This window comes from Ranitomeya imitator, chromosome 4 (genome assembly GCF_032444005.1).
Source record: "Ranitomeya imitator isolate aRanImi1 chromosome 4, aRanImi1.pri, whole genome shotgun sequence".
Classification (NCBI taxonomy): domain Eukaryota; kingdom Metazoa; phylum Chordata; class Amphibia; order Anura; family Dendrobatidae; genus Ranitomeya; species Ranitomeya imitator.
Window position 1 is genome coordinate 196,471,062 of NC_091285.1, and position 13,159 is coordinate 196,484,220.

General features: G+C 53.6%; 2 protein-coding genes across 12 annotated transcripts in view; one reads left to right on the forward strand and one right to left on the reverse strand.

Moving 5' to 3' along the window:
* HCFC2 (host cell factor C2) overlaps nt 1-10,740 on the reverse strand; it is a 114,199-nt gene extending 103,459 nt beyond the window's left edge. For 2 of the 3 annotated variants that reach the window (XM_069764225.1, XM_069764227.1), the window contains exon 1: nt 10,540-10,739. In XM_069764225.1, the coding sequence (XP_069620326.1) occupies nt 10,540-10,705 (166 nt within the window). In that variant the 5' untranslated portion in view covers nt 10,706-10,739. Of the gene's footprint in view, nt 1-10,539 lie in introns of all 3 variants that reach the window. The other variant, XM_069764226.1, reaches the window with a different exon arrangement.
* Nucleotides 10,741-10,770: 30 nt separating this feature from the next.
* Nucleotides 10,771-13,159, forward strand: part of GLT8D2 (glycosyltransferase 8 domain containing 2) — a 52,238-nt gene continuing 49,849 nt past the window's right edge. For 2 of the 9 annotated variants that reach the window (XM_069764232.1, XM_069764236.1), the window contains exon 1: nt 10,788-10,927. The gene's annotated coding sequence lies outside the window, so the exon portion shown is untranslated. Of the gene's footprint in view, nt 10,928-13,159 lie in introns of all 9 variants that reach the window. The other 7 variants (XM_069764233.1, XM_069764235.1, XM_069764234.1 and 4 more) reach the window with 6 other exon arrangements.

Below are 13,159 nucleotides of genomic sequence, written 5' to 3' on the forward strand. Positions count from 1 at the left end.
AATAACATTTCCCACATGTCTACTTTACATCAGAACAATTTTGGAAACAAAATTTTTTTTTGCTAGGAAGTTATAAGGGTTAAAATTTGACCAGCGATTTCTCATTTTTACAACGAAATTTACAAAACCATTTTTTTTTAGAGACCACCTCACATTTGAAGTCAGTTTGAGGGGTCTATATGGCTGAAAATACCCAAAAGTGACACCATTCTAAAAACTGCACCCCTCAAGGTACTCAAAACCACATTCAAGAAGTTTATTAACCCTTCAGGTGCTTCACAGCAGCAGAAGCAACATGGAAGGAAAAAATGAACATTTAACTTTTTAGTCACAAAAATTATCTTTTAGCAACAATTTTTTTATTTTCCCAATGGTAAAAGGAGAAACTGAACCACGAAAGTTGTTGTCCAATTTGTCCTGAGTACGCTGATACCTCATATGTGGGGGTAAACCACTGTTTGGGCGCACGGCAGGGCTTGGAAGGGAAGGAGCGCCATTTGACTTTTTGAATCAAAAATTGGCTCCACTCTTTAGCGGACACCATGTCACGTTTGGAGAGCCCCCGTGTGCCTAAAAATTGGAGCTCCCCCACAAGTGACCCCATTTTGGAAACTAGACGCCCCAAGGAACTTATCTAGATGCATAGTGAGCACTTTGAACCCCCAGGTGCTTCACAAATTGATCCATAAAAATGAAAAAGTACTTTTTTTTCACAAAAAATTCTTTTAGCCTCAATTTTTTCATTTTCACATGGGCAACAGGATAAAATGGATCCTAAAATGCGTTGGGCAATTTCTCCTGAGTACACCAATACCTCACATGTGGGGGTAAACCACTGTTTGGGCACATGGTAAGGCTCGGAAGGGAAGGAGCGCCATTTGACTTTTTGAATGAAAAATTATTTCCATCGTTAGCGGACACCATGTCGCGTTTGGATAGCTCCTGTGTGCCTAAACATTGGCGCTCCCCCACAAGTGACCCCATTTTGGAAACTAGACCCCCCAAGGAACTTATTTAGATGCCTAGTGAGCACTTTCAACCCTCAGGTGCTTCACAAATTGATCTGTAAAAATGAAAAAGTACTTTTTTTTCACAAAAAAATTCTTTTCGCCTCAATTTTTTCATTTTCACATGGGCAGTAGGATACAATGGATCATAAAATTTGTTGGGCAATTTCTCCCGAGTACGCCGATACCTCATATGTGGGGGTAAACCACTGTTTGGGCGCACGGCAGGGCTCGGAAGGGATGGCACGCCATTTGGCTTTTTAAATGGAAAATTAGCTCCAATCATTAGCGGACACCATGTCACGTTTGGAGAGCCCGTGTGCCTAAACATTGGAGATCCCCCAGAAATGACACCATTTTGGAAACTAGACCCCCAAAGGAACTTATCTAGATGTGTGGTGAGGACTTTGAACCCCCAAGTGCTTCATAGAAGTTTATAACGCAGAGCCATGAAAAAAAAAAAAAAAATTATTTTCTCAAAAATGATCTTTTAGCCTGCAATTTTTTATTTTCCCAAGGGTAACAGGAGAAATTTGACCCCAAAAGTTGTTGTCCAGTTTCTCCTGAGTACGCTGATACCCCATATGTGGGGGTAAACTACTGTTTGGGCACATGCCGGGGCTCGGAAGTGAAGTAGTGACGTTTTGAAATGCAGACTTTGATGGAATGCTCTGTGGGCGTCACGTTGCGTTTGCAGAGCCCCTGATGTGGCTTAATAGTAGAAACCCCCCACAAGTGACCCCATTTTGGAAACTAGACCCCCAAAGGAACTTATCTAGATGTGTGGTGAGCACTTTGAACCCCCAAGTGCTTCATAGAAGTTTATAATGCAGAGCCGTGAAAATAATAAATACGTTTTCTTTCCTCAAAAATAATTATTTAGCCCAGAATTTTTTATTTTCCCAAGGGTTACAGAAGAAATTGGACCCCAATAGTTGTTGTCCAGTTTCCCCTAAGTACGGTGATACCCCATATGTGGGGGTAAACTACTGTTTGGGCACATGCCGGGGCTCAGAAGGGAAGTAGTGACTTTTGAAATGCAGACTTTGATGGAATGGTCTGCGGGTGTCACGTTGCGTTTGCAGAGCCCCTGGTGTGCCTAAACAGTAGAAACCCCCACAAGTGACCCCATTTTAGAAACTAGACCCCCCAAGGAACTTATCTAGATATGTGGTGAGCACTTTGAACCCCCAAGTGCTTCACAGACGTTTACAACGCAGAGCCGTGAAAATAAAAAATCATTTTTCTTTCCTCAAAAATTATGTTTTAGCAAGCATTTTTTTAGATTCACAAGGGTAACAGGAGAAATTGGACCCCAGTAATTGTTGCGCAGTTTGTCCTGAGTATGCTGGTACCCCATATGTGGGGGTAAACCACTGTTTGGGCACACGTCAGGGCTCGGAAGTGAGGGAGCACCATTTGACTTTTTGAATACGAGATTGGCTGGAATCAATGGTGGCGCCATGTTGCGTTTGGAGACCCCTGATGTGCCTAAACAGTGGTAACCCCTCAATTCTACCTCCAGCACTAACCCCAACACACCCCTAACCCTAATCCCAACTGTAGCCATAACCCTAATCACAACCCTAACCACAACCCTAATTCCAACCCTAAGGCTATGTGCCCACGTTGCGGATTCGTGTGAGATATTTCCGCACCATTTTTTAAAAATCCGCGGGTAAAAGGCACTGCGTTTTACCTGCGGATTTTCCGCGGATTTCCAGTGTTTTTTGTGCGGATTTCACCTGCGGATTCCTATTGAGGAACAGGTGTAAAACGCTGCGGAATCCGCACAAAGAATTGACATGCTGCGGAAAATACAACGCAGCGTTTCCGCGCGGTATTTTCCGCACCATGGGCACAGCGGATTTGGTTTTTCATATGTTTACATGGAACTGTAAACCTGATGGAACACTGCTGCGAATCCGCAGCGGCCAATCCGCAGCCAAATCCGCACAGTGTGCACATAGCCTAATTCTAAAGGTATGTGCACACGCTGCGGAAAACGCTGCGGATCCGCAGCAGTTTCCCACGAGTTTACAGTTCAATGTAAACCTACGGGAAACAAAAAATCGCTGTACACATGCTGCGGAAAAACTGCACGGAAACGCAGTGGTTTACATTCCGCAGCATGTCACTTCTTTGTGCGGATTCCGCAGCGGTTTTACAACTGCTCCAATAGAAAATCGCAGTTGTAAAACCGCAGTGAAATGCGCAGAAAAAAACGCGGTAAATCCGCAGCGGTTTAGCACTGTGGATTTATCAAATCCGCAGCGGAAAAATCCGCAGAGGACCAGAATACGTGTGCACATACCGAAACCCCAACCCTACCCCTAACCCTAGCCCTAACCCTACCCCTACCCTTAACATTAGTGGAAAAAAAAAATTTCTTAATTTTTTTATTGTCCCTACCTATGGGGGTGACAAAGGGGGGGGGGGGGGGGTCATTTATTATTTTTTTTATTTTGATCACTGAGATATAATCTCAGTGATCAAAATGCACTTTGGAACGAATCTGCCGGCCGGCAGATTCGGCGGGCGCACTGCGCATGCGCCCGCCATTTTGGAAGATGGCGGCGCCCAGGGAGAAGACGGACGGGACCCCGGCTAAGTATGATGGGGGGGGGGGGGGGGGAGGGATCGGAGCATGGGGGGGTTAATCGGAGCGCGGGAGGGGTGGAACGGAGCACGGGGGCATGGAACGGAGCACGGGGGGGGCTGGAATGGAGCACGGGGGGGGGTGGAACGGAGCACCGGGGGGGGGGGGGGGTGGATCGGAGTGCAGGGGGGGTGATTGGAGCACGGGGGGGGAGCGGACAAGAGCACGGGGGGGAGCGGAGCACTGGACGGAGGGGAGCCGGAGCAGTGTACCGGCCAGATCGGGGGGCTGGGGGGGCGATCGGTGGGGTGGGGGCACATTAGTATTTCCAGCCATGGCCGATAATATTGCAGCATCGGCCATGGCTGGATTGTAATATTTCACCCGTTATAAGAGGTGAAATATTACAAATCGCTCTGATTGGCAGTTTCACTTTCAACAGCCAATCAGAGCGATCGTAGCCACGAGGGGGTGAAGCCACCCCCCCCCCCGGGCTAAACTACCACTCCCCCTGTCCCTGCAGATCGGGTGAAATGGGAGTTAACCCTTTCACCGGATCTGCAGGGACGCGATCTTTCCATGACGCCACATAGGCGTCATGGGTCGGATTGGCACCGACTTTCATGACGCCTACATGGCATCATGGGTCGGGAAGGGGTTAATATCAGCCCGCAGCTGTCTGCATAACCTTTGCTGGTTAGGGGGACCCCATTTTAACAGGCAGTAAAGGCTAAGTATACAGCTGTGAGCTGATATTAATAGGTGGGGAAGCTCCATGGGACTTACCCCCTTCCCAGGCTATAAACATGTGCCCCCAACCATAGTCTTTCCCTCTGCTGGTTAAGAAAATTACGCGGGAGCCCACACCATTTTTTTTCCCCAAAAAATACTATTTTATTAATTAAACACGCTACACAAATTGAATATTTCAATGACATCTGTATATCTACCTATTCTATATGTATTTACTGTATGTAATCCATCTCTACCCTGTCAGCTCCTGCTGTGATTTTACTCTACGTGGCTACTGAATTGCTGGCTAGCTATCAATGAGATCATATAATTAGAGATATAGAGAGATATATAAGGGTAAAACACAGGATGGATAGATTGGGATAGATTTGGATTAGTTTGCTTTGAATTTCCAAAGAAGCACAGTGGTTAAAAGAAGCGAGATGACCATTATTTAGGCCTTTTCTCACTTTGAAGACTCTCGATACAAGGCAATGGGAGTTTCAAAGATGCCAGAAACGCATTAAAAATACGACCCAAACAGAAACGCAAGAAGAGATGCTTCTGGAATTAAAATGAAAAAAAAAAGTGTTTTTGTAGAGTCTGTCTCTTGGAAAAGTTGTCAGATTAGCCTGCCTAAAGAAAATGTTATGCAAGTGCCCTCAACTGAGTCCCCGATGGCATTTTCCCATGCACCACAGGAGGGATACCGGTACTCATCTAGCGAGCCCTGGCTGACACTGTGCAGTGTTGGCAACAGCTTCAATAGTGGCGACCATCTAAACGAGTAGTACAGGCTCGGAACGGACGCAATGGACGGTGAGAAAACGGTTATGTTAATTAAACAGCAATCCGGCATGCAGGGCCATCGCTGGAGGTGAAACTGATAATTACCTGTGTAGGACCTCACATGCCAGTGTGAACACAGCCTGGACAGCAAGTAATACTAGCCAGTGACAGCGTGACACTAAAGTGACGTCCTTTATACGGTGACACTATCTGGGCACCAGTATTCCCATTGGAGTCACTTTGGTTGCATTCATTGCTGCTCCCCATAGAGATGAAAGGAGCATCCTCACCAGAACTACAAGAATAGCCCCCTACTAGAAACATGCCACAGGCACCGAGAACATTGGCACCAACCCCTCACAGGCTCCTAGGAAGTGACCTGTACACAATATCCAAAATGCCATATACACAGGACCACCCAGCTGCATGTGCCCACCATACAGTCACCATATACACAGGACCACCCAGCTGCATGTGCCCACCATACAGTCACCATATACACAGGACCACCCAGCTCAGCTGCATGTGCCCACCATACAGTCACCATATACACAGGACCACCCAGCTCAGCTGCATGTGCCCACCATACAGTCACCATATACACAGGACCGCCCAGCTGCATGTGCCCACCATCCCCGGTCACCATATACACAGGACCACCCAGCTGCATGTGCTGACCATACAGTCACCATATACACAGGACCGCCCAGCTCAGCTGCATGTGCCCACCATACAGTCACCATATACACAGGACCGCCCAGCTCAGCTGCATGTGCCCACCATACAGTCACCATATACACAGGACCGCCCAGCTCAGCTGCATGTGCCCACCATACAGTCACCATATACACAGGACCACCCAGCTGCATGTGCCCACCATACAGTCACCATATACACAGGACCACCCAGCTCAGCTGCATGTGCCCACCATACAGTCACCATATACACAGGACCGCCCAGCTGCATGTGCCCACCATACAGTCACCATATACACAGGACCACCCAGCTCAGCTGCATGTGCCCACCATACAGTCACCATATACACAGGACCGCCCAGCTGCATGTGCCCACCATCCCCGGTCACCATATACACAGGACCACCCAGCTGCATGTGCCGACCATACAGTCACCATATACACAGGACCGCCCAGCTCAGCTGCATGTGCCCACCATACAGTCACCATATACACAGGACCGCCCAGCTCAGCTGCATGTGCCCACCATACAGTCACCATATACACAGGACCACCCAGCTGCATGTGCCCACCATACAGTCACCATATACACAGGACCACCCAGCTCAGCTGCATGTGCCCACCATACAGTCACCATATACACAGGACCGCCCAGCTGCATGTGCCCACCATACAGTCACCATATACACAGGACCACCCAGCTCAGCTGCATGTGCCCACCATACAGTCACCATATACACAGGACCGCCCAGCTGCATGTGCCCACCATCCCCGGTCACCATATACACAGGACCACCCAGCTGCATGTGCCGACCATACAGTCACCATATACACAGGACCGCCCAGCTCAGCTGCATGTGCCCACCATACAGTCACCATATACACAGGACCGCCCAGCTCAGCTGCATGTGCCCACCATACAGTCACCATATACACAGGACCACCCAGCTCAGCTGCATGTGCCCACCATACAGTCACCATATACACAGGACCACCCAGCTGCATGTGCCCACCATACAGTCACCATATACACAGGACCACCCAGCTCAGCTGCATGTGCCCACCATACAGTCACCATATACACAGGACCGCCCAGCTGCATGTGCCCACCATACAGTCACCATATACACAGGACCACCCAGCTCAGCTGCATGTGCCCACCATACAGTCACCATATACACAGGACCGCCCAGCTGCATGTGCCCACCATCCCCGGTCACCATATACACAGGACCGCCCAGCTGCATGTGCCGACCATACAGTCACCATATACACAGGACCGCCCAGCTCAGCTGCATGTGCCCACCATACAGTCACCATATACACAGGACCGCCCAGCTCAGCTGCATGTGCCCACCATACAGTCACCATATACACAGGACCGCCCAGCTCAGCTGCATGTGCCCACCATACAGTCACCATATACACAGGACCACCCAGCTGCATGTGCCCACCATACAGTCACCATATACACAGGACCACCCAGCTCAGCTGCATGTGCCCACCATACAGTCACCATATACACAGGACCGCCCAGCTGCATGTGCCCACCATCCCCGGTCACCATATACACAGGACCACCCAGCTGCATGTGCCCACCATACAGTCACCATATACACAGGACCGCCCAGCTGCATGTGCCCACCATCCCCGGTCACCATATACACAGGACCGCCCAGCTGCATGTGCCCACCATCCCCGGTCACCATATACACAGGACCGCCCAGCTGCATGTGCCCACCATACAGTCACCATATACACAGGACCACCCAGCTCAGCTGCATGTGCCCACCATACAGTCACCATATACACAGGACCGCCCAGCTCAGCTGCATGTGCCCACCATACAGTCACCATATACACAGGACCGCCCAGCTCAGCTGCATGTGCCCACCATACAGTCACCATATACACAGGACCACCCAGCTGCATGTGCCCACCATACAGTCACCATATACACAGGACCGCCCAGCTCAGCTGCATGTGCCCACCATACAGTCACCATATACACAGGACCGCCCAGCTGCATGTGCCCACCATACAGTCACCATATACACAGGACCACCCAGCTCAGCTGCATGTGCCCACCATACAGTCACCATATACACAGGACTGCCCAGCTGCATGTGCCCACCATCCCCGGTCACCATATACACAGGACCACCCAGCTGCATGTGCCGACCATACAGTCACCATATACACAGGACCACCCAGCTGCATGTGCCCACCATCCCCGGTCACCATATACACAGGACCGCCCAGCTGCATGTGCCCACCATACAGTCACCATATACACAGGACCGCCCAGCTGCATGTGCCCACCATCCCCGGTCACCATATACACAGGACCGCCCAGCTGCATGTGCCCACCATCCCCGGTCACCATATACACAGGACCGCCCAGCTGCATGTGCCCACCATCCCCGGTCACCATATACACAGGACCGCCCAGCTGCATGTGCCCACCATCCCCGGTCACCATATACACAGGACCGCCCAGCTGCATGTGCCCACCATCCCCGGTCACCATATACACAGGACCGCCCAGCTGCATGTGCCCACCATCCCCGGTCACCATATACACAGGACCGCCCAGCTGCATGTGCCCACCATACAGTCACCATATACACAGGACCGCCCAGCTGCATGTGCCCACCATCCCCGGTCACCATATACACAGGACCGCCCAGCTGCATGTGCCCACCATCCCCGGTCACCATATACACAGGACCGCCCAGCTGCATGTGCCCACCATCCCCGGTCACCATATACACAGGACCGCCCAGCTGCATGTGCCCACCATCCCCGGTCACCATATACACAGGACCGCCCAGCTGCATGTGCCCACCATCCCCGGTCACCATATACACAGGACCGCCCAGCTGCATGTGCCCACCATCCCCGGTCACCATATACACAGGACCGCCCAGCTGCATGTGCCCACCATCCCCGGTCACCATATACACAGGACCGCCCAGCTGCATGTGCCCACCATACCCGGGGGCAGGTTATGAAGGACACATGAGCAGCGCACAGTTGTCAGGCTCGGGGCATGGCTGGTGACCGGAGGACATGGTGGCATGCACAGTGCGGCACAGCCGGTGGTCCCCGGGCACTATGGGTCGGCACAGCCGGTGGTCCCCGGGCACTATGGGTCGGCACAGCCGGTGGTCCCCGGGCACTATGGGTCGGCACAGCCGGTGGTCCCCGGGCACTATGGGTCGGCACAGCCGGTGGTCCCCGGGCACTATGGGTCGGCACAGCCGGTGGTCCCCGGGCACTATGGGTCGGCACAGCCGGTGGTCCCCGGGCACTATGGGTCGGCACAGCCGGTGGTCCCCGGGCACTATGGGTCGGCACAGCCGGTGGTCCCCGGGCACTATGGGTCGGCACAGCCGGTGGTCCCCGGGCACTATGGGTCGGCACAGCCGGTGGTCCCCGGGCACTATGGGTCGGCACAGCCGGTGGTCCCCGGGCACTATGGGTCGGCACAGCCGGTGGTCCCCGGGCACTATGGGTCGGCACAGCCGGTGGTCCCCGGGCACTATGGGTCGGCACAGCCGGTGGTCCCCGGGCACTATGGGTCGGCACAGCCGGTGGTCCCCGGGCACTATGGGTCGGCACAGCCGGTGGTCCCCGGGCACTATGGGTCGGCACAGCCGGTGGTCCCCGGGCACTATGGGTCGGCACAGCCGGTGGTCCCCGGGCACTATGGGTCGGCACAGCCGGTGGTCCCCGGGCACTATGGGTCGGCACAGCCGGTGGTCCCCGGGCACTATGGGTCGGCACAGCCGGTGGTCCCCGGGCACTATGGGTCGGCACAGCCGGTGGTCCCCGGGCACTATGGGTCGGCACAGCCGGTGGTCCCCGGGCACTATGGGTCGGCACAGCCGGTGGTCCCCGGGCACTATGGGTCGGCACAGCCGGTGGTCCCCGGGCACTATGGGTCGGCACAGCCGGTGGTCCCCGGGCACTATGGGTCGGCACAGCCGGTGGTCCCCGGGCACTATGGGTCGGCACAGCCGGTGGTCCCCGGGCACTATGGGTCGGCACAGCCGGTGGTCCCCGGGCACTATGGGTCGGCACAGCCGGTGGTCCCCGGGCACTATGGGTCGGCACAGCCGGTGGTCCCCGGGCACTATGGGTCGGCACAGCCGGTGGTCGCCGGGCACTATGGGTCGGCACAGCCGGTGGTCCCCGGGCACTATGGGTCGGCACAGCCGGTGGTCCCCGGGCACTATGGGTCGGCACAGCCGGTGGTCCCCGGGCACTATGGGTCGGCACAGCCGGTGGTCCCCGGGCACTATGGGTCGGCACAGCCGGTGGTCCCCGGGCACTATGGGTCGGCACAGCCGGTGGTCCCCGGGCACTATGGGTCGGCACAGCCGGTGGTCCCCGGGCACTATGGGTCGGCACAGCCGGTGGTCCCCGGGCACTATGGGTCGGCACAGCCGGTGGTCCCCGGGCACTATGGGTCGGCACAGCCGGTGGTCCCCGGGCACTATCGGTCGGCACAGCCGGTGGTCCCCGGGCACTATCGGTCGGCACAGCCGGTGGTCCCCGGGCACTATGGGTCTGCACAGCCGGTGGTCCCCGGGCACTATGGGTCGGCACAGCCGGTGGTCCCCGGGCACTGTCGGTCGGCACAGCCGGTGGTCCCCGGGCACTATGGCTCAGCACGTCCTGCGCCCCCTGCTGCAGCCCCGCGGCCTCTCACCTGTGTTGTAGACGTGCAGCTCCTCCGCTATCCCCTCGTTCCCTCCCCCAAACAGGATCATGAGCTCCCGAATGACCACAGCGCGGTGCCCGTGCCTGGCGCTCGGCACCGGACCGGTAAAGGAGGTCACGTGCCTCCAGTTCAGCTGGACGGGATCAGCCGCCATCAGCTCCTGGGCCGCCTCCTCTAATCCCCCATCCCACAATGCAGCGGGGCGGCGGGGTCACCAGCAGGGCGAGCGGCGGGGGAGGCGGGGACAGGCCTGGTGTGGTGCAGGATGCCCGGGTTGGTGTGGTGCAGGATGCCCGGGCTGCTGTGGCCCGGCGTGTGCCCTGAGGGCTGGCACTGACGACAGACAGAGCTGCAGGCGCCATCCCTCCCTGCCCAGGTACTGTGGTGGCCAGTTGCCCGGCATTAGTTACACAGCCGCCATTTTTCTTTTAAAGGGAACCTGTCACCCCGTTTTTTCAAGAAGAGCTAAAAATAGCGTTAAATAGGGGCAGACCTGGGCTTTACATTAGTGTATTTTGGAGCCTTTATTCCCCACCTATGCTGCCGAAGTACCTTTGTAAAGTCGCCGTTTTGGGCTGTCACTCACGCTGGTCAGGTCATATGGGCGTGGTGACAGCGCTGTTTCTCCCCCAGATCTCCGTTGGTGGCGTAGTGGTTTGCGCATGTCCAAGTGGCGAATCCACTGCGCAGCTTCAAGGAAAATAGCGCGATATGCGCTATTCAGCCGTTTATCGGTGGACGCGGCCATCTTTGTGAGGCCACGCGTGCGCAGATGGTTCTTCTCGGCTTCCCGGGGCTTCAGGAAAATGGCTGTGGGATGCCGCGCGTGCGCACATGGCGATCGTGGTGGCCATTTTCCTGCAGCTGAGATGCGAACACGGCTTCAGGAAAATGGCCGCCGAGATCTCCATGTGCGCACACGTGGCATCCCGCGGCCATTTTTCTGAAGCCCCGGGAAGCCGAGAAGAACCATCTGTGCACGCGCGGCCTCACAAAGATGGCCGCGCCCACCGATAAACGGCTGAATAGCGCAGATCGTGCTATTTTCCTTGAAGCTGCGCAGTGGATTCGCCACTTGGACATGCGCAAACCACTACGCCACCAACGGAGATCTGGAGGAGAAACCGCGCTGTCACCACGCCCACATGACCTGACCAGCGTGAGTGACAGCCCAAAACGGCGACTTTACAAAGGTATTTCGGCAGCATAGGTGGGGAATAAAGGCTCCAAAATACACTAATGTAAAGCCCAGCTCTGCCCCTATTTAACGCTATTTGTAGCTCATCTTGAAAAAACGGGGTGACAGGTTCCCTTTAAAGGGGTTGTCTTATGAAATGGATAACATTACAAAGCTCAGTAACAGCTAGACACTTTGTAATTCACTTCTTGATAAAAATCCTTAGGCTCTGTGCACATGATGCGGATTTTGCTGGGGGTCCACAGCAGTTTCCCATGCGTTTACAGTTCAATGTAAACTCACTGTAAAACGCTGTGCACATGCTGCGGAAAAAACGCGCAGAAACGCAGCGGTTTACATTCCGCAGCATGTCACTTTCTGCGGATTCCGCAGCGGTTTTACAACTGCCCCTATGGAAAACCGCAGTTGTGAAATCCGCGGTAAATCCGCAGCGGTTTTCCACTGTGGATTTATCAAATCCGCTAAAATCCGCTGCAGAAAAATCCGCAGTGGACCTACAATACGTGTGCACATAGCCTTAAGCTCAGAGGGGATTTTTTAATTCTATAGTTTACATCTCATTTCCATGGTTACCGGCCTCTTTAGAGGTGGCTCGTTTCCTACGCAATGATCTAAAAAAAAAACCTCAGCAACATTTCATCGTGGGAACGCAGCTTACAGGCGTGTACTTGCCGCTGGGCAATGTGTTGGAGCCAGCCAGCCTCAGTGCGCTCCTCTGATAGGGCAGAAGCAAAGCATCATGGGAGAGCGTAGAGTTTGGCGCAGCGGTGCAGACATGCTTGGTGTGCGCTGATGATCAGGAGCACACCGCCCCCGTAATCACATGGAAAAGGCAGAAGAGAGCACCATGAGATAACCTCTATTAATATCACCCCAGTCCCATTACTACCACCATTTTCATAGTGAAAATACTCTCACTGTAGAGAACCCTTCCCTATATTGGGACTTCTCATAGCTTTCCTGTAACCAGGCCTGTGGAGTCAGTAAGCCAAACCTCCAACTCCTTAATTCCCATGACACCGACTCCACGACTCCCTCATGCATGGCTCATGTGTAAGTGATAAATTTACTGTAGTAAAATGGTAACATCAGGCTTTTAATCTTTATTATGATACAATAATCAAGCCATTTAGACAGAACATAAAATATATTTATTGGAATACAACTTTAGAACAAAATAACTTTGCATATTTACAAATTATTATACACTATGCAGTAAGTGGGGGGAAAAACAGTTTTCAACAAAAATGTGCTGAAAAGCATTTGTGCAGTCTATGAATTTGTTCTGAGAAATGGTGTCGCCTCCATCAGATCCTCCTTTATAGATGACCTCAAATCTGACCTAATTATTTAAGGCTAGAGAACAACCTCTCTACACTCGGGTTGGTGGCAAAGCAGTAACCACATGGG